General features: G+C 41.7%; 1 protein-coding gene and 1 long non-coding RNA gene across 4 annotated transcripts; one reads left to right on the plus strand and one right to left on the minus strand.

The window, feature by feature from the left end:
- Positions 1 to 350: 350 nt before the first annotated feature.
- LOC119656143 lies at positions 351 to 13785 on the minus strand. 3 transcript variants are annotated; one of them, XM_038062477.1, is made up of 5 exons: positions 13647 to 13785; positions 1694 to 1752; positions 1210 to 1626; positions 1034 to 1152; positions 351 to 898 (listed from the first exon to the last, which is right to left on the minus strand). In XM_038062477.1, exons 2-5 carry the CDS (start codon positions 1748 to 1750, stop codon positions 784 to 786), a joined length of 708 nt encoding a protein of 235 aa, XP_037918405.1. In that variant the 5' UTR covers positions 1751 to 1752; positions 13647 to 13785; the 3' UTR covers positions 351 to 783. The 3 variants fall into 3 exon arrangements, with proteins under 3 accessions (XP_037918405.1, XP_037918403.1, XP_037918404.1); XM_038062475.1 differs by having other exon boundaries at positions 1694 to 1848; positions 13647 to 13781; XM_038062476.1 differs by lacking the exon at positions 13647 to 13785 and adding an exon at positions 3026 to 3151 and having other exon boundaries at positions 1694 to 1848.
- LOC119656144 lies at positions 13701 to 24753 on the plus strand. Its single transcript, XR_005250006.1, has 2 exons — positions 13701 to 13838; positions 24337 to 24753. It is a non-coding gene; the product is annotated as an uncharacterized LOC119656144 (long non-coding RNA).

A 24753-nucleotide genomic window follows, 5' to 3' on the forward strand; every position in this document is an offset into this window, starting at 1 on the left:
CAACTGATTTTTAGGACCATTCTACGACACGTCGTCAGAGTGTTATCATAGTCCGACGCATTTCCATAAATCTGCACATCTGCATTAGCGTCGTAGAATCGTTATCACACATACACATATCAAGTTACACCTTGTGTTATTCATTGCCTAATGGTGCAGATAACAAAGCTATTGTACTGGCAAAACATTTCAAAAACATTGCATTGGACACACATTAAACCACCTTAAGCTGCCCATGTTGCAAACGCATTCGGGTTATCACAAACAAAAACAATAAATGTTATCGGTTGGTGTTAACAAATACAATCGCTTTAATCCGCAGTAATCAATAAAATAATAAAGTCGAGTGATATGTTACAATACATTATTTTATTACATTAGGAAAACTCAGACAACAAACAATTCATGAATAGTTTTCTTTTTGACTGATCAATTACTCTGGTTTCTTTTTATGTGTTGCTTCTGTAAATTCTATTTTTTCTCAACCAAAATAAATATATATCTGCATATACACACATATATATCAATATATATCTGCATATAGACACATCTCCATACTTTTTCTGTGTATATTCGTATAAAACGCTAGTAGGTCTCCTCCATCGACTTGTTTTATTTGAACATTTTGGAAAGCAGGTGAGAAAAAGGAGAATAAAAATCATACAATTTTTTTCCTTTTCAAGATATACCTTTTTTTATAAAAACTATAGGGAAAAATGACAAAAATGGATCTAAAATACATATACTTAAATCATACAAGTTTTCTTGCATATTTTCTTAGAATCATTTTATTTTGGCATATGCGTCGACTTTTTCATGAAACCAACTGTAGTACTCCGCCGCAACAGCTTGCGTTTGATTTAAAGCTTTTGATAAATTCTCGGGGGATAAGTTGCCTCTGTAAAGTAAACATTGGTTTTGGTAAAATATGATTGCACACGATAGATTGAACATGAAATGCTACATAAAAGAGTGAGGAGGAAAGGGTGGTAAAATAATATTCACAAAGAAGCAAACAACTAGCAATACTTACACAAAGACCTTTGTCTTCATAAAATCACAACTGTTTTGGTACACTTCGACCGAGGTCGCCCAAGCAGACACGGAAAAGTCTTGGATTTTCTGCGGCAGACCCGGTGCATATTGTTCAATCTGTAAAACGAAACGTTAAATATCTTTCCGAAATCATGTGTGGAATTAAGTACTCACAAATTCTGTTACAACTGGCCCCTTTCTTGCTACTAAATCTTTGAGGTTCTCCCAAACACTGGTTAATGTGTTACATCCTATTTTTAATAGATCTTTCGACAGATCCACATAGGGTTTCGAGACTTCGCAAGCCTTTGCGAATACAGGCGGTAAATTCACTTCCGCCCACTTATAACCTCGTGCACAGTTCGACATGACTGTATACCACGCGGTCTCCACGTATGGTAATGCGCCAGCATCTTTAAGGAATTTACCGGTAACGGATTTTTGGAAAACGCCCTTGCCGTTAACGTTTGTATCGTAAACTAGCACTCCTGCGATTGCACCAAGAAGTAGGAAGCTGCCAAACAGCCATGGACAAACTGACGATTTTTTTGTGCTGGATTTGCTTTTCTTTGCTGACTTATCCTGATGACCCTTTAAAATGGAGTAACAATTGGCTCTTAGTTCTGGTTAGTCATTAATTTACTCGTGTCCGTCTTACCTTCTTGTTCTGATTCTTGTTGCCCTTGTTCTTGTTGTTTTTCACGTTTTGTGCCATTTCTGTTTGTTTTTAGTTAAATTATGTTTAACTTAGCAGCAAACTTATACAAACAATTTATACAATTATATACAAATAATTTATAAATATAGTGGTAACTGTGGCGAGAAAAAATGAAAAAAAAATTTATATAATTTCAGTGACAATACTCGACTTTATTATTTTTAAGTTATTATAAAAAAGGCTCTGTATCTACTAAAGTAAGTAAACGAAAATATTCTACATTTCACAACACAACCATCGGAGAGGCAATTAATGCATTGAAAACGAATTTGATTTGAAGAAGCAACTCAACATTGAATAGAACGAAACTAACATGCTCTCATAAAAACTAGTTTGCGATAAGAGCTGCAGTTCAGATAAATATAGAGAAACGATCAAAAATGGGAAGAAAAAGTGTAAATTTATTTATATGTTGTTGGTTCTTAGACATGTGTTCTCTGCTTCATGGAAGTGGTGAAGCTACGAATTCTACTATGGCAAACTATCACTTTGAAAAAATTGCTTCGCTATGGTACCAGGAGTTCAGCAGATACAAGGCTTACAATAAGAATAATTAGCTTTTATCTAAGCCAGAGTTTTGCACAGAACAATCTTCGGGTCAGAATAGGGGGAAGGAAAACGTTGACCTTCCATTGAAAGAGCACCTTCCACATATATTATAAATCTGTTTCTTAAAAACAACAAATTCTTGCGAAGCAAACACAAAAATGCATATTCAGAAGGTCCGACCAAATTTCAATGGCAACTTTGAACAGTTATAGCATGAGCAACCACAAATCTCTGCAGCACATCTGATGGCATTCGTCACCACTGCCGCCAGCTAGCACTCATTGCGTTTCACCTCTTCATAGCCCATCCATAAAACTTGTTCTATCCAAAAACGTAATAACAGTTAGCTTTGAAAACCAGACAATAAGTAGCGAAGAGACTTTGGAAGCATACGGAGGCCGCTTCACATGCATTGGTGTGCACTTTCCATGATTCATACTAGATCATCACAACAGCGCACACATAGTGCGATCATGATTACTTGAATTTGCTTCGTTTGGAAGATTACTAAATTGTATTTTTTTTTGGCTTTCATTCGCAAGCAAATTGGACACGAGCGTTACATGGTGGATTTTATATGGAATCGGCAAAAGTGAAATTCATGCACTAATACGTTAGTTGCTAAACTTTTTAATTTTGCAATAACACCTTTGAAATCACAAAGGTAGTTGTATGACCGTTGTCAATATTTCGCCTCCAAGAAAAACACAATTTCATACCCACCATTGTTTTGGTACAACTATTCTGTGTTACTACTGCTTTCAAATATTGCTTAAAATATTTCACCGAGAATTCTCCACATCTCAATCTTTGAAATTCAATATTAAAATAGACTATGACGTTATATGACGTATAATTAACTGCTTATTTAGGTTCGAAACTATGACAGAAATTCAAAATTATTGCCAAAAAGGTCATGCTGATTTTGGAATGGAAGGAGAACACGAATGATGTGACTTTTTAATGGACGGCAAAAGTTAACTGCCGATTTCCATAACGGCTATCACCCCTGTGTTAGCCCTTCCCAAGTGCACGACAAATTCTTTGACAGACTAATTTGAAGTCCACATTTGTGTCTTTAATCTCCCAAACTATCTTAATCTAATTACTATTCTAATAAAGGTGAGCTTAGCTTAGGTTGCCGGTTGACAATAGTTAAGACAGGTTCGATCGTGTTCCGACTTAGGGAGCAAGTATTTCTCAAGAGATGCTTCAATTGCCTCGACTCCGGTCACTGTGCAGTAGCATGTACTAGTGAGCATCATAGGTGGAGAAGATGCAGAAAGTGTGGAGATGGAGGCCATCTTATCAAAAACTGCACTGGATATCCGCGATGCATGTTGTGCAAAGTGAAAAGGGAGGAGACGACCGGCACGTTGCACGTGATGGCAGGTGCCCGGCTTATAGAAGGGAGCTGAATCGTATGCGCAAATCAGGCGTCCATATCTACAGCTGTTAAGGGAAAGTCACACCGCGTCCTTGAAGAACTATTGTGCCCATCTACAGCTGTTACGATCCTCCTAGTGTAACCTAAGCACAATATGAGGCAATGCTAGACGGCTTGATGTTGGACGGTAAAGATGACTTCAACGCGTGGGTAGTAAATCCTGCTTGAAACCTTCGCGGAGTTCAACTTCGTACTAAACAACGTTGGATGCGTCCCCACCGTCCGGGTGAGCGAAGACTACATCCACAGTGACCACCATCTTTCTCGACATCAGAAACAGAGGAGGCGACAGTCGAGTGAACAGAAGTGGAAAAATCACGATAGCTGGGTGGTTCACTAAAGCTTTGGAGAAAGCGACATTCCTGGTGGCATTAGAAGGACGTCATGACGCGAACGGAACAACGCGTGTGACGTGCCCACGACTCTTGTTCAAAATAATCGCAATCCTTTCCCCGCAACAGGAAGAAAGTGCACCTAAGGCAACGCTTCAACAGGGCATCTTCTCCCCGGGATAACCGAGGATAAACTACGAGGGATTTGTGGACGAATTGGGGGATTCCGAACAAAACTCTGAAATTGCCTGTTAAAATCATAACATAACACAGTGAACCAGGGAAGGGTCTTCTTTTTCTTCAGCCTTTGTCCCGTTCACAAGCGGGGTCGGCTCGTCATGATCGGCTTCGCCATTTGGCTCTATCGAATGCCTGATCTGGGTGCAATCTCGAGGCTTTCAAATCCCCATCCAGCGTATCAAGCCACCGTTGCTTAGGTCTGCCTTTTGGTCGTTTACCATCGACTTCGATGTTCAGACTAATCTTTGCAAGTGAATTCTCGTTTGCACGAATTGCGTGACCGTACCATCGAAGACGCCTCTCTCGCAACTTTTCCACGATCGGTGCAACCCCATAACGATCGCGGATATCCTCATTTCGGATGTGATCTAAACGTGTGACGCCACTAGTCCAACGTAGCATCTTCGTCTCCATTACCGCGAGACGCCGTTCATTGTCTTTTATGGTCGGCCAACACTCAGAACCATAGAGAACGACTGGACGGACAACATTGCGGTAAATTTTAGATTTGAGACGTTCGTTGATACGTCGATCACAAAGGACACCAGTTGTGGAGCGCCACTTCATCCAGGTTGCGTTAATGCGTGAAGCAATTTCATAACGCAGCTCTCCATTGGCTGATAGCGTTGACCCGAGGTATTTAAATCGCTCAGATCTGGGCAGATCACTGCCGCTGACAGTGATTGTGCCTGTTTCATGGGGATCGGTCGTCAAAAATTCAGTTTTGTTTAAATTCAATCTGAGACCGTGTTGCATGAGGCGATCATTCCATTTTTGAACAAGTTGCTCGAGATCATTTTTGCTATCAGATGCTAGGAAAACATCATCTGCATAAAGCAGTGTGTAGGGCGCTGGACGTTGGATATCCCGTGTGACGGTGTCCATAACAAGGACAAAGAGGAGTGGTGAGAGGGCACTTCCTTGATGAACTCCAACAGAGACACGAAGCGGTTTTGATACACCCGCCATACTTCGAACTTTACTTTTCGGATCGTGGTAGAGCAATTGAACCCAGCGCACGAGTTCTTCTGGCACGAAGTGTTGTCGTAAAGCATACCAGATGAGTTCGTGTGGTACACGGTCAAACGCTTTCTCTAGATCCAGAAAGGCAATGTAAAGAGGGCGATGCTTCTCACGGTGTTTCTCCATGAGTAACCGCGCAGCGTGTATTGCGTCAGTATTGCTCAGATGCAATGTCGTCAGGTCCTGTTGCTTTCCCCGATTTCATTTGTTTTATTGCCTCCTCGACTTCAGTTGCGCTGACTGGTGGAATTGCTCCAAATGTCGGCAATGATTGTGGAAGTGGAGGATGAGCAAATTCTTCAGTTGAAATCTGCTCGAAGTATTCTCGCCATCTATCCGTCGCGGCTCGACGATCAGTAAGGAAAGTACCGTTCTTGTCATTAACACAACAGAAGTGTTCGATATCCTGTGTGCGTTCATCACGGCTTTTAGCAAGTCGGTACAGATCTCTCTCGCCATCCCGAGTGTCCAGTTTATCGTAAAGATTTTTGAAATGGTTCGCTCGGGTGACAGCGACCGCTTTCTTTGCTTCCCGGTTGGCATTCTTATAAATTTGCCAATTAGCAGGCGTTTTATCGTCGAGAAATTTGTGGTAGAGGCGTTTCTTTTCACGGACCTTCATTTCAACATCATCATTCCAAAGCCAAGTATCTCGGTTGATGTACCGCTTACCCGGCTTGGTGACCCCGAGGGTTGCAGAGGCCGCTTTGTGGATCCTGTCTTTCATTTGGTTCCATGATTCTTCCACATTCGTAATGGTTGGCAATCGTATGAGTGAGACCGTTTCTTCGTTCTTCTCACCAAATCGCCACCATTTAATGCGCGGCGGGCCAGTGCGTTCCTCACGCCGTTTTATCGGTGGCTTAATTCGCAGGACAGCAATCAACGGCCGATGTTGATGTGCGATGGTCTCATAGGGAACGACTTTGCAATCAGTGACAGTGGTAAAATGTTGACGTCTTATGAGAATATAGTCGATTTGCGTTTTATTGTTCCCACTATAAAATGTGGGAAGATGAGACAATCGTTTGATGAACCATGTATTCATAAGTACAAGGTCATGGGTGTCCGCAAAATCGATTATACGCTCGCCACCTTCGTTGCGCGCTCCGAACCCCTTTCCCCCATGGCACCTGTTACCGTCTGCCTTTTCACCCACATGACCATTAAGGTCGCCGGCAATGATTATGTAATCGTCAGCAGGCACGTGACAAGTCTTTTCATCGAGAAGTTGCCAGAAGGCATCTTTCTCGGCATCAGGTCGACCTGTCTGTGGTGCATACGCGGTGAAGAAGTGAATAGTGCGATCAGCTGATATAATGGTGAGCTTCATCAGCCGATCATCAAATCGTTCGACTTCTTTAATGGCATCACGGAAACCCTCTGAGATGGCAATGCCAACACCATATTGAGTGTGTGGGTTACCAAAATAGAGAAGTTTGTAGCCATTTTTACCGCGTTCGCGTTCAATGTCGCAGCTTTTGGAACCAGACCAACGGGTTTCTTGCAGAGCGCAGATGTCAATGCACCTTTTCCGGAGGGCTCTTGCGAGTTCCTCGGTCTTTCCAGTTAGGGTACCAACATTTAGCGTGCAGACACGTATTTGTTTTGTTCGTTGTGTGCGGACTAACTTGCTTACGTCCTGACGCCGTCCATGCGTCAAGAACCCTTGCCCATTTCTCGACAGGACCGGGGCCCGTCCTGCCGCGTCGACTGAGGTGGACGCCTTAGCATTTCTCCGAGGCCTGTGACTTAATCCGATCATCATGTTTGTAACGACATTCTATGCATTTTCTTGGTCGACCTGTCGCGGGGCCTGTGAACCAGGGAAGGGTAAGTGCGGCAAACCAGCCAAAATCGCGAGGGTGTGCAGTGCATGTAGGACAGTATCTGGCGACGTAGTGTGTGTCATAGCGGTGATGATTCCCTTGGGTCTTCCAGCGAATGGGGTACACTCGACCCGAGAAAGGGCGAATCGAGCCGAGCTGTACAGGAGATTACAACAGCGGATAATTCTGAAAAAGCCCGCTAGACCCTTATACTGATCCCGTGTATTGAGAGATGAGTCGAGCGGAAGCACGGAGAATTTAATTACCACCTAACAGTTCCTCACGGGAAAAGGTGGTACTGGAAGTGCTTACACCGCTTCGGATTGGATGAGTCCCCTAGACTGCCGCAACAACCGAGGACCCGGAGCATGTTATGTTCCACTGTCCGAGATTGAAACGATTGAAAGAGGGAGGTTAAACTACACCCTCAATGCAATTATCGGATCCCATAATTGCGTGGAAAAAATGCTGAGATTGGAAGCAAATTGAAGCGCGATAAATGAAACAGTAAGCTGCAGGAACTGGATCGGGCCCGGAAAGCGCGAAGGACGCGTGACTTAGTCGTGGTGGTGTAAACCAGAGCACACCTCGCGAAGTAATTCTTGATGTTACGGCAACTTGGCCTCAGAATAACAAGTTGTGAGACGATTCTCACGAGTTTTCCAAACTCGCACGTGGTCAATACGTTATTTTTTCTTCCTACTTCAGCTTCCCGTCTGAATAAATGTAACTTCCGCATTTCGTTAATAGGAATGTATGTTAGTTCTCTCATTCTGCAAATCCAACTACATAATGTAATAAGCCACGTAAAATTTTATACATAACGTGTGAGAAATTGAAATGTTCAAAGTTCCGACCCACTTTCCCAAGACTGACTAACGCGGATGTTTGCAAACGTTTGTCGATAAGAGACTTTAACGCTTAGGAACTGCCAAACTTGCACAATCGGTTATTTGAATAGCTCCGCTCTTTTGATTGACGAGATGACGATTCATGGTAAATGACGACCAACGTAGAATCTTACATTCGTTTGATTTACACAAGCGAATCCGTATTCTCATAATCTTATGATTACATGCCTTCTCTCTATGAACAATTGTTCCTTTGCCAAATTCCCGCCCCCCCCTTGAGTACTTTTTCTTCATTTCCCTCGGTAGAATACCTCAAAATTTGCTATTTTTGTATTCGTCCAGAGACGTTTAGTCTCGTAGGTGATTTCCTTTCTAAGTGGTACTGTAATTACGATCCTCACCTGTTAGATGTTGTAAGATATTACCGACTGGGCTTCTGAGAAGTAGTCTTCTACCCCTCTTTTTTGAATGGCAGTAATTTGAAGATATGTCAAATCTTTTTCAACGGAATGAAAAAATAAAATTTATGCAAACTACCGCTGGAAATACAGCAGTCAATGTATGCTGTCATCAGTGTGATTCGAAAGCATCTCACGCGTGACTTCTTAGAAATTTTAGCTTATACTTAACGATGATCGATTGTTTCATTCACTACAATATTAATATTGTGCACTACTGTCCTGAACTTGACTTTAGAGATTCTAGTCACACTTAATTATTAAGATTCTGGAGTTGAACATTATGGGGCGTCTCGAAAAGGATTATTGTTATTAATTCTTAAAAGAACCGCTCGTGTTCGTTTTTAGGTATTAAAAATAACCCACTGCTATTTACGTTCATGGAGATCGAGCGAAGAGGGAAGGTTGCACCTTGGGCTTGGTACCCCGTGTCGCATCTAAGTATGGCCGCAGAGCCCCGCAACCGCTTTTTTTCCGACGACTCACCAAAAGCCCTACCTTGGGGCGACCACGTAACAGATGTGGCTTGGGCAGCGCATATCCATATAACAATCCGTATTTCATCTCGATGGGCATCGCAGCAGTTAGGGTCAATCTCAAGAAAACGTTACTAAATGCTATGCATATACAATGGTGGTAAAAAATAGCAATGTGACATCTCATCAAATCCGCTTACGAAGTCGTCATTCAGAGAGGTAAAAATAATAGCCATGGGGAATTTTCCCACATTTTTTACTATTTATCTTTCTTATAATGTGAACACTTTTAATCATAGAGGAAAATCTAATATTTTCTTTGAATAAGTGTACTCCCAAGATTTTAAATGAGTTACACAGCAGGAAAATAACTCAAAACGTACGGACAGGAAATTTAGGAATGGTTTTTGAAAAAATCGCCCTGACACATCGCCGACCACAATCCAATAGAAAATCTTTAGACGGACGTCATAAAAGTTGTTAGTAGTCGAAAACCAAAAAATAACAGCGAGCTTTGAACTATAATAAAACGTTCCTGGAACCCAATTCCTATTGAAAGGCATCAAAAGCTTGTGGGCCCGATGAAACATGGTTGCAAAGCAAACACAACCAAATATTGAATCTTTCTTTGTTAATATTTTATACTCAAGCATTTGCATTTTTATTTATTGCTGAACGAAATATTGAACTTCTATTTTTGCCGCTCCTCGCTCAATCTTATGTTATGGATATTGCTTCATTTTTTCTATTAAAACTTTCTACATAAATTTATAATACTTTAGTTCTACCTTTGCTAGACATATCGGGTTCATTTTATCATTACATTCTAGTTTTAATCAAACTTAAAGAGTTTCATTTTTCATAAAGATTGTTGTTGTTATTGAAAAAGGACCTATAAAACTTGCGAAAAGATCTGACTGACTACCGAAAAATGGAAGTTGATGATTGAAAAACGTGGGGAACTAAAGCTTATGGTTGCCGCTTCAACGAACGTGGCGAACGTTATGCACTTAAAATCCGGTACCGCGGCAAATTTCTGGAAGTTCGGCATACCGTGTCCCTTGGCAAAAAGGAGTTTGCTATTACCCTGGCGAGGGAGACAGAAACTGCCGCAGATAATAATGATTAAGCTACCGCAGTGTCCGGATAGCTGAGTGATTAGAGCGCAAAGCTGTCGTACGGAAGGTCGTGGTTCAAATCTCACTGGTGGCAGTGGAATTTGTATCGTGATTTGACGTCGGATACCAGTCGACTCAGCTGTGAATGAGTACCTGAGTCAAATCAGGGTAATAATCTCAGGCGAGCGCAATGTTGACCACATTGCCTCCTATAGGGTACAGTAATCCTATAGTGTACGGTTACGGTCTTGAATGAAGTGTTCTAACACACTTCAAGGCCCTGATCCAACATGGATTGTTGCGCCAACGATTATTATTATTATTATGTATGCGCCTCACGAAGAGCCAAATTTTTCGATGATTTGATCAGAGACGTTAACGGTCTTCTCCTTATACATGATGATAAGTAACTTAATTGCACAGAACATTTCACAATAATTCTCAATCGTATAACATCTAGTGAAGTTCTACCTCGGCGAGATTCCGCTCTGCATCCTCTTGCACTGACCACACCAACGCCCTTCGGATCACTTTGAATATCCGAAACTGTTCGGAGTTCAGATCTCCGCCCATCTTCTCTTCATCGATTTTGAGAAGCCTTTGGAGCGCCAAGTGGGAATGCATCTTTAATGCTGTACGCAAGAGGGTCATTTCGGAGAAACAGATAGCCATTATCAGAGTAACATGATGGCATAAAATATCTCATGCGTCACATCGGAACAAAATTTCTGAGGAATTTGAAATCCAAAGCGTGGTTCACAAGATGGTATTTTGTCACTGATGCTATTCCTTTTTGTTATTGGTGACGTTTCCCATTCTCCCTTATCCGGAGGACATGCCCAAAAAAATCGGCTGATTCCTCAACTTTCTGTCTTCATCAATGAGCAGATCATCTCACCTGAGTGTAATTATGCGGTGTGTCCAACGATTAATTATTTGAAATAATAAACAAGTCGGGAAACCGAAAGCTGGCCGCTTCAGATATGAAAGGTTTTGTTTGCTTCTTCTGTGATATTTGAGTATAGAACTATCTCATTTGTACCTAGCCCGTTATGTATATGCATCTATCATGTCTGACTACTCACTTTAGTGTGATATTGATATTTATTATTATTCTGTTAAGGGGAAATCGCACCGCATCCTTGAAGAATTATTGTGCCCCATATTGATATTTAGTTGCAGTAAATTTACACGATAAAGTCAACTTTGAGCCATTGTAACTTTGTTACTAATGGTATGATTTTGATCAAATTTGGGGATAATTCGCTACATACTATATTTAATACTACTACCAACTTTTATAACTCTGGGAAAAACTTAAGGGGGGTTTTATTTAATTTCCCCAAAAATATGGTAATATACTATTATTAACTTAATTTGAACAGATATAGATATGGAGAGTATTTTGAGGCCTGGGCAACATATAGAGGCAGCTTCATGAACTTTTTCAGATTTTTCGGGTAGGTAGTTTCTGAGAATGGGTCCGTTAAAGAAATCATTATTTTCCACCCCTCCCAATCCAAGCCTTTCTAACAAATCTTAAAACTAAGACCGGCTTCGAAAAGTACTAATTGAGACCTTTCATTTGATACCCTACATGACTATATTTGGTTAAAAAAAATACATCCTTCAGTTTCATTTACATATACATATAAATACATACATATGTCCGTTCCGAGTAATTGATATTGATATATAAATGCTTAACAAGCCAAAACGAAAGTCTTTCCCTGCGACCTGCCATTCATATGAGCTCACGTTTAGTGATATTGACGAATTGATATGTTATAATGACGTCATACGTTTTAGAATCCAAGGAATTCACATAAAATTTAAAAGTTTCACCTTCTATAACTTTGTTAATAATAGTTGGATTTCCTCCAAACTCCCCAGAGTAATGCCTTTGCTCTAACCAACTTGACAACGTGACAATCGGTCTAGCCGTTTTCGAATAAATCGGGTGTGACAGAGAGACACACGAACAGACAGACATCGACTCGATTCCGACGAAAGAAACCTCTAAATGCAGCTCTCCTACACGAAAGAACATATTGTTACGTTACGTTACCCCCAGATCAGCGTGGGCTTGTATATATGATAAGCAGATGATCATGATATGGGTAATCACAAGCAATAACAAATAAGCATTGTTCTGCCATAATACAAGAGCAAGCGCCGTCAAGTTAACTTCCCCCCCAAGTAGTCGAGATTGGGATACCGTTCGACCGGTCTAATCACCATATTTGCCCTCTATCAACCACCACTTTTCCTGTAGAAGTTTGGGCAATAATTATTGAAGTAATTCATGTCGCTCAATATTCCGACAAGACTCATACACCATTCTTCACACTGCGAACTGAAAATAATCTAGGGGTGAAGGTCTATGCTTGGAAAGTATGAAGTGCTCGTAATGCAATTAATATATTTTCCGATAAAATATTCCCTGCTGAACGAAGAAGTCTACAATTAACCCTAATCCGGGCCGCCATAATATTCACGCAATACATTAAATATTCACTTATCGTGAAAAAATATTCCATTAATAACTTTATCACCAACCCAGTCATGAGTGCGATGAGTTGTACTTCAAGAATAAAGTGCCAATAAATTCCTAAACCATAGAATTCTGAACGAAGGTCGACTGTGTGGAATTTATGGCTGGAGCAAGGTAAGGTAATATTAGAGATGAGACTCGACCTCGTGCAAGTGGTCCATTCTTCATTAGCATCCACGCTTAGAATCTGACAGAGGCACATTGAGAGCCAACGTGTTAGCAAAATTTCTGTCCAGTTGGCAACGGACAAAGTTCCCAACATCTTTTTGGCCAATTGGCCATCACTACAACTGCAGCAGAATCGTTTGCCTCACGCAGGTCGTGGAACTTTATATACAGTGCGAGGTGTGAAAACAATGCTTGCTGACTTCTTGCTTCACAGCACGAGGTAGCTAAACAACACATCGTTCTGAAGGACACGTGTTCCTCCACCACTGCCTCCATGGCTACAATCGGCCCCGGCAGCCCCCCGAAGTGCAACCAATCAATTGATTAGCAACGAAAAAATTCCACTGCGGTGCCTAGAAGCGACGTTACTCAACAGCAACAATATCAGTTGCGAGCCTGACCTTTGGGTTCACTCAGAAATTCCGTTTTTTGCCCTGATTTTGTCTCCGGATGATAACTTCTGAGGCTTTACTGGCCTAAGGTGCATGTACACGTACCAACCCGAATTCGGACGAACGTTGATCCCTGCGCTCGCCTAGGCGCGGCAGACCGCGATCTTTTCTTTACAAACAAATGTAACCTTGACTGGACGCGCAATATTCGCGTAATCTTTGCCGGGCGACATCTCGCTATTCGCTATTTGCATTCCGCATTAGTTTTAGTTTTCACGCCCGCCCCTGCCGTGCACGTTCACCAGCTCCAATTGGACACATCTCGCGTAGTCAGCAGTCAACTTATCAGTCAGTTGCGATTGCGGACTTGTTTTCGCGCGGAAACTCCCCGGTTTCGAGATTCCGCGCTCGCCAGCCATTACGCTAAGTAGTTTTAGTAATAAGGAAGTTTCGTACCTATTAAGAAGCAGAAGTGCCACTAATAAATGCTAGAAATGCTCCGTCGATCCACCGCACAAACAACAGTGCAACCACTACGTACACGTACAGGAGATTGGGAACTCAATTGAAATCGATTCGGCGAGTGAAAGCAAAGTTGCAAGTTCAATGTTGCCAAGTTTCGTCAGGTTCCAGCCATCTGACAGTTGCGTAAGTAGAAACGTCACACTCCGTTCATGTCGGTAGCTTGTTGGTTGGCGTTGAACGTACTCACAATGGAGGTTTAGTTTGTAACGTGTCCATTTGGGAAAAATTTAAATTGAGTACGTACATGTAATACTTAACTGAGACGGGTTACCTTTGGATCAAATTATATGAAAAATTGGTGGAAGATTGTTTTAAACCTTATTGTAATAAAGATATGACTAGAACACCAGGCTATCGCAACGGAAGGTTGTGGTTCAAATCTCGTTGATGGCAGAGGGATGTAACGTCTAAAGTAGTGGCATGGGGACCAAAAGTCCGTTCGAATTGAGCAAGGTCAACTAAGGGCGAAGCTATCACAAAAACCTAAAGAAATGGCGAAGTTGATCGTGAACGTCCACCTGCAAATAAGGCACATCCATTGAAACGTAGCGTTCGCACGCGCTTGCACGATTTTGTGTTAGCCAGCTAGGTAGGCATTGGATGACGGGGTCCTTGGGGATACTTCAGTCCCTCTCATGTCATTAGCAAAATTTTGGATGTCCTTAATCCTTGGTGATTGCATCAAAATCTAAAATACAAGATGGGGATAATAAATGTGAATGGAAAAATAAAAAAACACCTACTCGACCGCGTGTCTGGAGCCGAAAAACTCTAGACCTCAGGCGATGTTTCTCCTGCCTCAGATTTTTAGAATGCGCAGCTTCCTGACATCCTCAGTGGGTCAAATACATAATCGGACAAAGATTACTTCAAATTTTGACCAAAATTTATATGGAACTCCTAATTAATAAACTAACTTTTCAGTAGATGTATATAACACAATCCATTTTCATTCGATACAATTATCAAAAATCAAAACAACAAGGAATAGGCAAAAAATCACGTTAAACGAATAACCGAACACAAACAAATCGGCAGAATTGAGCTAAATAACGTTACTTCCTTCCTGGAATTATTGATTATTGATAGGTGCAAGTTTGGGTCAGTTGAAATTTAAAAGCAATATTCAAGTTTTCTTCAAAAGGAAAAGAATGGCTGTCGTTTCCAAAACAAACAACTCTTGAAATACGCCAATTAATAATAAAACTACATAAAAGAGGTAAAACTGTCCAAACCATCCGACATTTTTTTATGGAAGGCTTCACTATTTAGACGTTATAAACAGAAATTTTCAAATCATGATGAGTCCATGCTCTAAAAAGAAGTTAATAAAAACATTTCTTAACAGCAAATGAATTGGAAAAATATAGTCCAAAACGATTTGAAAAAGGATGTTTGTGCAGAGACGGTAGAAAAGATACAGTGGACAAAACAATTTGTCAACAACGGTGGAAAAAATTAAAACGGGGGTAAAAGTATGAGAAAAATAGGTTGAGTATGCCCAAATTTTTGGTAACATACTAAAAAAATAACTGAATACACGACCACAGGATAAAAGAAAAAAATGAAAAATAAAATAACACACAATCTGGGCTTATAAAAACGAGGATAGGATTCACAGGAAACCGCGCTCTACTCGACCCGAAAAACTGTCGTTACAAGACAAGAGTTACAGGTTATGCACTAACCCTTTTAAGAAAAAAACAAATATTTAAATTTTTAAGAATTTATTTGGGCATCGTTTCTACCAGATTCCCGATTACCACTTGCATTAATTTATGATTCTGACTTTTATACAATATTTTATGCTTGCTCGAAAATGCACATCGGGCGTGTACTAGAAAGATATTTGTCACAATGAACTTACTTGCCGGAAAAATGTATTTTATATCGAATTTGGAAAAAGTGCAATTTACAATGATTTTATGATTACTAAGGCGAAATACGAATTGTAGGTAAATGTAAGATATTATATATATATATATATATATATCTATATGATATATGTTGGTTGCCGTTGTGGGGACATAACTCAAGCGAATTATCAATTACCCTGCGCCAGAGTGCTGAGAAACTAGGCATCTTAGACTCATTCTAGCTTTACCAGGATAGCGATCCGGAACATAAAGCGTATGAAACCCGGGCATGGCCACAAATAAAGCAGAAATGAGAACGCGGCTCCTCGAAGAATGGAATAATCTTCCCACACATTACCTTCGAACCCTGGTGGAATCGATGCCGTAATTAAAGTCAACGGTGGATACACGAAGTATTAAAAACTATTTTAATCCTGTTTCTTGAGCGCGATTGAGCTCATTATTTGTAGTGTTGACATACTTTTTTTGACTGTGAAGTTGGATTTTCTTTCATTTTCCTACGGTTGTGCTAATTTGATTCACTTTTCTCCATTTTTTGTACATGTGTATTGAATAATGTTTCTTTTGGATGTTACAACCCATTCTGGCATAATGAACGAATTATTTTTCTACATTTCCCCTCGTGTTCATTTTATTATTGTCAACAAACTTTTTTTGACCACTGTATCTTTTTCCATTTCGCGACAACCTTATACACAGTTTAATCCACATAATATTCAGGCCCCTATCAAGCATAATGGAGGCTGAGTGATGGTATGGGGGAATTTTTTACAGCGCAGCGAGTATGGAATTTTTACAGACGGCAAAATTTATAGATTTTAATATTTACACATTTTAAAGCAAAATGTGAGGCAAAGTGCTGAGAAACTAAATATATTGGATAAATTCGCCTTCAATCAGGACGATAATTCAAAACATGAATCACTCTTTGTCCGATTATGCGTTTGAACCACTGTATATGGAGGATGCCTCTTAAGGGAAGATATTCGTTTATTCATTCAATTAGCAGTGTCACACGAAATGGTTGTTGGAAGCGGAAAGCGGTCCGCAAACATACATAGACCTCTCCAGATGGGACCACTTTCAACTAAATTGACCAAATGTTGATCGACGCGCCCACCTCTCAGCTTTGATGAATGTCAGAACGTATAGGGGGGCCAATATAGACTCGGATCCCTATCTCGTTAGTATGGTGCTCCGAGCACAATCAGGTGAGAGTTAACACTAAAGCCATCCACAACACAGCCCTCCGCAACACTTATAAGAGGGAAATGGATGCCGCAATAACCGCAGTCAACAGGGATCCTGGAGATGAAGCATCAACAAATGATCTTCACAATCACCTGAAGAACGTTATCATAAATACAGCCACAAACATACTTGGCCCCAGCCGCAAAAGGAATCGGGACGTCTGGTTTGACGATGAATGTAAGCTAGCAACGGAACGGGAGAATGCTGCATACCGAGTAATGCTCATCCTGCCGTGACAAAGAGGGAAATCTGATTTCCGACAGAATGGGCATATTGGAGCGATGGGTTGAGTACTTTGATGAACTACTGAACAACCAGACTATCGGCGAGTTGGAGGTCCCGCCAACTGAAGACGACGGACAAATACTGCCACCACCAAGTATAGAAGAAACAGTTCGTGCAATTCATCGGCTTAAAAATCATAAGTCGCCAGGAGCCAATGGAATTACAACCGAATTGGTTAAATATAAAGGCGACCAATTACACCAAGTGGTTCATCAACTTGTGCTTAAAGTGTGGGACAGCGAATCAATGCCTGACGACTGGCAAAGAGGCATTACTAACTCATACATAAAAAGGGGAATATCACACAGTGCAGCAATTATAGAGGTATCACGTTGTTGAGTACCATCTATAAGATATTCTCCTCTATCTTGTTAGGCCGGATAGCCCGATACGCCCAAAACATCATTGGCCCATACCAAAGAGACTTCACTCCAGGCAAATCAGCAACAGATCAGAATTTCTCTCTGCAGCAAGCAATGGAAAAGCTGTGGGAATATGGACACCAATTATACCATCTGTTCATCGACTTTAAAGCCGCCTATGATGACATAGCCAGGGTAAAACTGTACACGGCCATGAGAGAATTCAGAACCCCGACGAAATTGACTAGGTTGACCCTGACCAATGTGCGAAGCCAGATAAAAGCAGCAGGATCACTCTCAAGACCATTCGATATCAACAACGGTCTACGACAAGGGGATGCCCTATATGCGTCCTCTTTAACCTGGCCCTGGAAAAAGTGATCGGTGATTCTGAGGTAAATGCAAGGGGTACGATCCTCTTTAATCCACCCAACTACTGGCCTATGCTGACGATATCGACATCATAGGAAGAACCACCCGAGACGCACAAACTGCCTTCATCCAGATCGAGCAGGCGGTAATCGGCGCGAGATCTTGGACTGCACATCAATGAAGGGAAGACAAAGTATATGGTGACAGCGTCACCACGAAAAACCAACCAACCAACACTAAAATATTATATTGAGCTCAAAACGAATATTTTCAGCTCTGGCCAAGCTCTAGTCAATAAGGCGGATTTGCGCTCAATATAATTCGTAGGCATGCCGTGTTGTACGAATTATATAAAGGAGCACTCAACATCTGCGAGCCGCTACGGTCACGCTGCTCCCAGGGCAGAGGTGAGGCAGCGTCTGACGATTTGCCTCTGCCCTGGTAAGAAACCGTAAAGCCGTCATCACTTGACCTTTTTGAAAAGTTTGGGTGCAAGCCCAGGACCAGGAAAGAGGGAGTAAGTTGCTCCCCATTTGGTCCGGTCCAGCATTAAGTTGATGCAGACTTAGGACCCCATCATTCTCAAAACGAATGCATTACTCATGTTGAGGAATTCCCTGTTTTGATCCTCATACTTCGTTGCCATTTGGCCAATTTCGGATTTTTCTGGTTTGAGTACCACTGTGACTGTGATATCTTTCCATTTGCAATAGAATGCTTTGTAGTCGAGGAGACATGCTATCATATAATGTTCTTGCTAATTCTGGTGAACGTGTATCAAGTAAATTTAATAATTTCCTTCAATTTTTAAATATTATTGGATTTATAACGGTGTATTTTTCGCTTTGTAACGACCAAAACCTCAATGGGTTTAGGCTCCGGGTGGTTTGCGGATTATGATGGGGACTTTCTTAACTTATACAAAGAAAAAAAGTTAATTGGTCATAATTTGTTTGAACAAAAATTCAACACAACATCCATGTAAGAAAGTGCCCACACTGTTTTCACCAATTTTGATCAATGGCGTACTGCAGAATCATCCTGAACGTTCACTTTTCAGGCGTGCTCAGTTAAAGCTGCGACCGTTGGCAAAAGTTTATAGTTTGTTATAATAATATACTGTTATTAACTTTATTTCAGCAGATATTGTAACGTAATTTGCTTTAGATTATTTAGTTGGGTATTGATACAAAATTCCGTAGAAAGCTTGTAACTGGGAACACATGCGGTGTCTTCAATTTATCCGCGCTGGCTCAACAATATCATGTCATCTATATCTCTGAAACCTGGCTGGACGATAATATATTAAACTTCGAGGTCTCCGACACATCCGCATCCCATAAATTCACTAGCGATGGGGTCCGAATTGCAATAAAAGATCCATTCCGCACCGAACATGTCTTTTCTTGCATTCGCTCTTCCCCTGTGCTTGCCTCTCTCACCTGCCTGAAGAACCTGTCCTTACTTTCAGGTTTCCTTCCCTCCTTTCTTCCTCTGTAGGGATTCCAACCTCCCCATGCTTAACTAGCCTAATACATAATTCTAGCCTTAGAATTTCTTCCAACAACATTTGGCACTCCTCCCTTCTACTCTCCCCTTTTATGAATACTTGTTCTGCGCTGCAATTCAACATCACCAAAAACTCCTTGGGCTGAAGTCTCGAACTATTCCTCTCAAACTTCCCCGAGCGCCATCTTTTCCTTCTCTCTTGCATATCGCCATATGTCAAAATTGTTGCTCAACACAACGCCGACCTTACTCATACCAAGACTACCTGCTCCATTGTGAAGTATATAATTACAAAAGCGCAAAAGAAACACTTGCTGAGCCGCCCTTGCTCGCGGAGACTTGAAATCGCTATTCACTCGCTATTCCCGTAGCCTCACCCAATCCTTCCCTTCTTCCTTCAATTTTGCTCCCTTCTTCCTTCAATTTTGCTCCACTGTCAACCCTCCACAACAACCCTGGGACCTACTCTGCTTTTATTTGTCTTTCGTGTGTACTTCCTCCATCACTGCACATCTTCTAAATGCAGACTCCGAATCTCTCGCCTATTCTCTTCTTATCCCTTTCTTATTTCGGTTCCTCATTAGTAATGTTGACAACAAAGTCGGGCCTGACCCCTAAACCTCTTCCTTGTTAACTGTAAACAATACATTTCTCTCCCTTTGTGTATAATTTTCAACCAAAGTCTCGAAAAATCCTATGTTCCTCATCTTCGGAAAGGGGCTATCGCTATCCCAACAGCAGAGACCCTACTTTAGCTGTGAACTGCCGTCCAATCTCTCTTCTCTCCTTTTGCTCCGAAATCCTTGCGAGACACGTCAACGACTGCCTGACCACGCACTTCGGTCACTTCGTACTGAAAGAGGAGTATGGTTTCGTCAAACATCGATCTACTGCTTCAAACCTCTTGGTATTTACCAACTTCGTTGCTAAATGCCTTAATTCATGGTAGGAGATACAAACTACTTACACCGATTTCTCCAAAAACTTTGTACAGTTGACTAAACTCTATCTACTCATCTTCGCCTCCTCAATTATCTCCTCCTACCTATCATACTGTTGATACAGAGTTTCTTCTTCTTTTTCTTGTTCTTCCTCTCCTTCCTATGGTAATACTCAAAGCTCTATGCTTGACCGACTATTATAGTATAATCTCGATAATTCGTATATCGATTATTCGTATTTCCGGCTAATTCGTGCAAATTTGCCGGTCCCCACCGTTATTTTTTTTATTTTGCACTCCTGATAATGGGTAATCCCGATATTTCGCGCCAAATCGTCAGTCCCTTGACTATACAAATTATCAGGATTCTACTGTATTCCTATTTTTTATTAATGATCTCTCCTCCATTCTCACCTGCCCATGTTTCCTTTACACAGATGACCTTTCACAACTGTCCTCCTTTCAAGACCTGGGTGTAATCTTCCATGACAAATTTCGTTTCAATCATTTCATTGACATCATCGCATTTCCAAAGTCCCTGGTTTAATCATGCGTTCCTCCTCCGACTTTACCTCAATCCAGCTGTCCTTAACACTTTTGAACTCCCTTGTTAGAAACATCCCTGAATATTCCTGTTTAGTGTGATCCTCCTTCGAAACCGTAAGCGTCGCGCCCTTGAAGTTGTAGAACGTAAATTCACCCAGACCCTCCTTTTCAGAATTCTCCCTGATATGTGTAACCTTTTCACTGTGCTACCAACCCCGATAATACTCGCAGTGCGGACATTTTTTAAATCCCCTTTGCGGAGCTCAACATCTACTTTCACTCTCCGATCCCGAGATTATGCTGGTCCCACTATGGCTTACAGCTTGGGTCTTTTGGTTCTATCTCCTTCCTTAGTTTTAAGCATCCAACAGCAGCATTCCGGACCGGTATCCCACCTCATCCAAGATTTTACGCATTATTTAGAAACTATCATATTTTCTCGACCTTGGATTTCGCCAAGGAATACCAACAAATCCCTGTAGCTCCTAAAGATATCCCAAAGGCGGCAATGCACACTTTTCGAACGTTTCGAGTTCACACGGATGACTTTTGGCCTATGGAATGCGGTGCAAAACTTCCAGAGATTCATTTACTCCATACTACAAAATTTGGACGTCTGTTTCGTCTAGTTGGATAACATTCTGGTCGTGTCTTCCACCGAGTCTGAGCATTTGGCACATCTCGAAGTGCAGATTTCTCCAGCAGCAGGTGAAATTTCTAGGCTATTCCACCACCCCTGGCGTGATCGCGAGCTCTCCGCTGCCGAAGAACATTTTTGGGTATGATAAACTTCTGCCGTCATTTTCTGCCCGAAGCTGCTCACAATGCCATACTTAACGCCTTCCTGTTTGGTCCTAACTTCTCGCGGGAGGCTGTGTGGTCTCCAGAAGTATCAAGTATTTCCGTTTTTCCCTTGAAGGTAGGCCTTTCACCGTGTTCACGAACCATAACCCTCTAACCTGACAAAGCGTCCCCCAGCCAACTTTGGCACTTAGCCTGAATCAGCCAGTTTACATCGGTCATTCATGATATGTTCGGTAAAGACAACTTAGTCGCTGAAGCTTTGTCTCGGATCTTCGAAATCAGCACCCCATCCAAAGTCGATTTTTCGGCAATCGCTGTGGCCCAGAAAAATGACGCAGTTCTTCAGAATCAGCTAATCTCTAAAATATTTCTGGCCGTCAATGAACAAGAACGTGCTTCTTGGGCCAGAAAATGCATCGCATGCCAAAAGTTTAAGGCTACTAGGCATGCTAAGAAGAAAGTAGTAGTATTCCCTAAGTCGACGAACCGCCTCCATACCATACAACTCGGCAAGACTCGCACGGTCACGATTAATGCCTTACGCAGTGGCTTGAGGGCTCTAAAGTACATTACAACACAGTCATGTGCTGAGACTCTCTATCGAGAATGGATTTTGTGCTTTGGTATTCTCACCGTAATAGTCGCATACCAGAATGCAATTTGAATTTACTCTCTTCTCGGAGCTCGGAAAGCTCCTTGGATTTAAACGCCAACGGACAACCGCATAGAGAGCTTCAGGTGTGCACGCACGTTCTGGTGAGAGCTAATGCCACCTGGAAGGTGCTACAGCCAACATACGAGGGTCCGTATAAGGTCTTGGAGTGTAGAGACCCAGATGGCAGACGTAATAGTCCCCACCTCTGCACTTGCGCAAGGCGCTTACCATACCCCTCCTTCTTGAGACCATCAGGCCATACTTCCATCCAGAGCAAGACGCACTACGTTGCACTTCTGAGAAGGTGTCTGCTGCTAGAAATTTGACTTCCAAAGCTTACCATGAACCGACTTCTTCCAAGGTAACGACGGGCTCTGGCAGTCTACTTATTTTTTATGGAAGGACTTCCCACTCTTTCAACCTCCCAACAACTATTTTTGCTTTTATTTATCGTGCTGCAGACCCTCCTTTTTGCTGATTTGTACTTTGTCATTCTGATGCATACTTCCCAATGATTGGAACACTGTGCAAAATGACGAAGCTTATGACACTCCTTTTGCAAATCGGTCAAGGCTTGTTACGACTGGGTGACCTCCAGGACATGGAAGCTTCGTAAGCAATCGTTAATAGGTTCATAACTGAATTTACAACAATGATAACGGCGCCCCGTCCATCCTCAGAAGATACCCCGATGCCATTCTGTTCGTTCCAAGAGCTTTGCCGAATGTCCCAATCTCCGGTCCAATGTCCCTCAGTCCAAAGGCAAGAAGAGTGCCAGACTAGGGTACGCCGAGAACTAGTGTCGACTATTTTGAACACAATGTATTGATGGCCGCTTACATAGAAGGGTTCCATAACTCGCCACTCCTACACCGACGGCACCTGTTATCGTGATGCCAATATTACGTCGAGAATACTCTCTTCGGAGTCTCGGTGCCAAGACGTTGTCGTGGTTGCTGTGTTTAAAACTACAGACCCCGTCTTCGTATTATTCAAGCGTCCTGGGGTTAGAGTTCTCTCCAATCGGGATCCACTCCCCGTGCCCAAGACAGCGTCTTCCAGAACATCAACTCCGCGTCGCAAATTCCATATCGTTTCGTTCGGTGCTAGATAGATGCTGGATCCCTAAACATCAAATCCAAATAAAGCCACCCTCTAGTCTTTGGTTCCGAAACCAAAGCGGGATGCCATTAGAAACAGGATGGCAGCGGCTCGTGATCAGCTTCCGTAGTTCCTAGTGAACTGCGTTTACACTCCAATGCATATTGATTGTAGGATGTGAATCATGTACCTCGTGGCTTCATCCTTTCTAGTTTCGCTTTGAAGACCGGAAGCGCTCGAGCTCGCACTATGTGCAACCCTCTCTCCAGACAGGCCACGATTCTTGCAACGAGCGCAATTCTTCTTCTCGTTGCAGGGCCTTGCTTTTTGATCCCCCTGTTCGTATCTGCGACATACTACCGTGCTATCAGATCCCCGGCAGGTTTTGATCATTTCGCCATAGTCTAAGCGCCTGTAACATTGTGTGGGGGTCGACGTTGTAGGTCAGTGGTTAAAATAAGAGAAAATTCCGTCCAAAACTGGTGCTGATCGGTGGGTTCTGCGACGTATTGTATGTTGTCCAAAAGACACTGGTGCATTACGCGGATCACATTATAAAGACCTAGGACCACGCCATAAACAAGTTTGTAGTGGCGAAAAGGATGTTCCGGATGCTATCTCTGAAGAATTCTCTAAAAATCGCGAAATTTAGATGCTATCCTGAATTTTCTGAAACGTGCTTGTCATCTAGGACAATTTGGCGAATTTGAACCCTGAATGAACTAAGTGATCTTTTCAAAAAATGGCAACAATTTACTTCTATTTTTATATTATTCATACTCTTTCCATTCCCGTCTCCTCCTTTTTCAACTTTGTAGCATACATACATACATACATAGATTGTTAGTTAAGTTTTTTTTTACTTTTCCTTTGTACGCTACTTATTAATTAACTGTTCATATTGTTGTTTTTTTTTCAGGACGTGACAAACATGATATTTAAGGACCAGTAATGCATCGACAGAGGATGACTCGAAGAAAGAGTGTTCAAGATCAGTAAGAACAACCTGAACAGGAACGGTCCCAGAATTGCGATCAAGGCGCGTGAAATTACAAATCTCAGAGCAGGAAATGCTATCCTCAGTACGAACGGTTTCCAGAGTATCATTAAGGCTGTCATTAACATTTTGGATTGAGACATACTTTCAACATAGTCATCAGCAACCTCCAAAAATAATTCCGTAGTTATAGAGTCAATTATTGTATTATTAATTTTCATATTTTTCTGATGTAAGTCAAAGATCTTTGTCGTAGTATATCATAATGTTAGTGAACATGTCAAATTGTGATAATAATATAATTTGTCGTTACATAAATAAAAGTAAAATAAAAGAAAA

The sequence above is a fragment of the Hermetia illucens genome, chromosome 4, assembly GCF_905115235.1.
Source record: "Hermetia illucens chromosome 4, iHerIll2.2.curated.20191125, whole genome shotgun sequence".
NCBI lineage: Eukaryota > Metazoa > Arthropoda > Insecta > Diptera > Stratiomyidae > Hermetia > Hermetia illucens.

Coding starts and splice junctions, on each gene's coding strand:
- LOC119656143 (XM_038062477.1), bottom strand. CDS start 1,750: ATGGCACAAAACGTGAAAAACAACAAGAACAAGGGCAACAAGAATCAG. Junction 1,627..1,693: donor ACAAGAATCAGAACAAGAAG/GTAAGACGGACA, acceptor TCCATTTTAAAG/GGTCATCAGGATAAGTCAGC. Junction 1,153..1,209: donor GGCCAGTTGTAACAGAATTT/GTGAGTACTTAA, acceptor TTCGTTTTACAG/ATTGAACAATATGCACCGGG.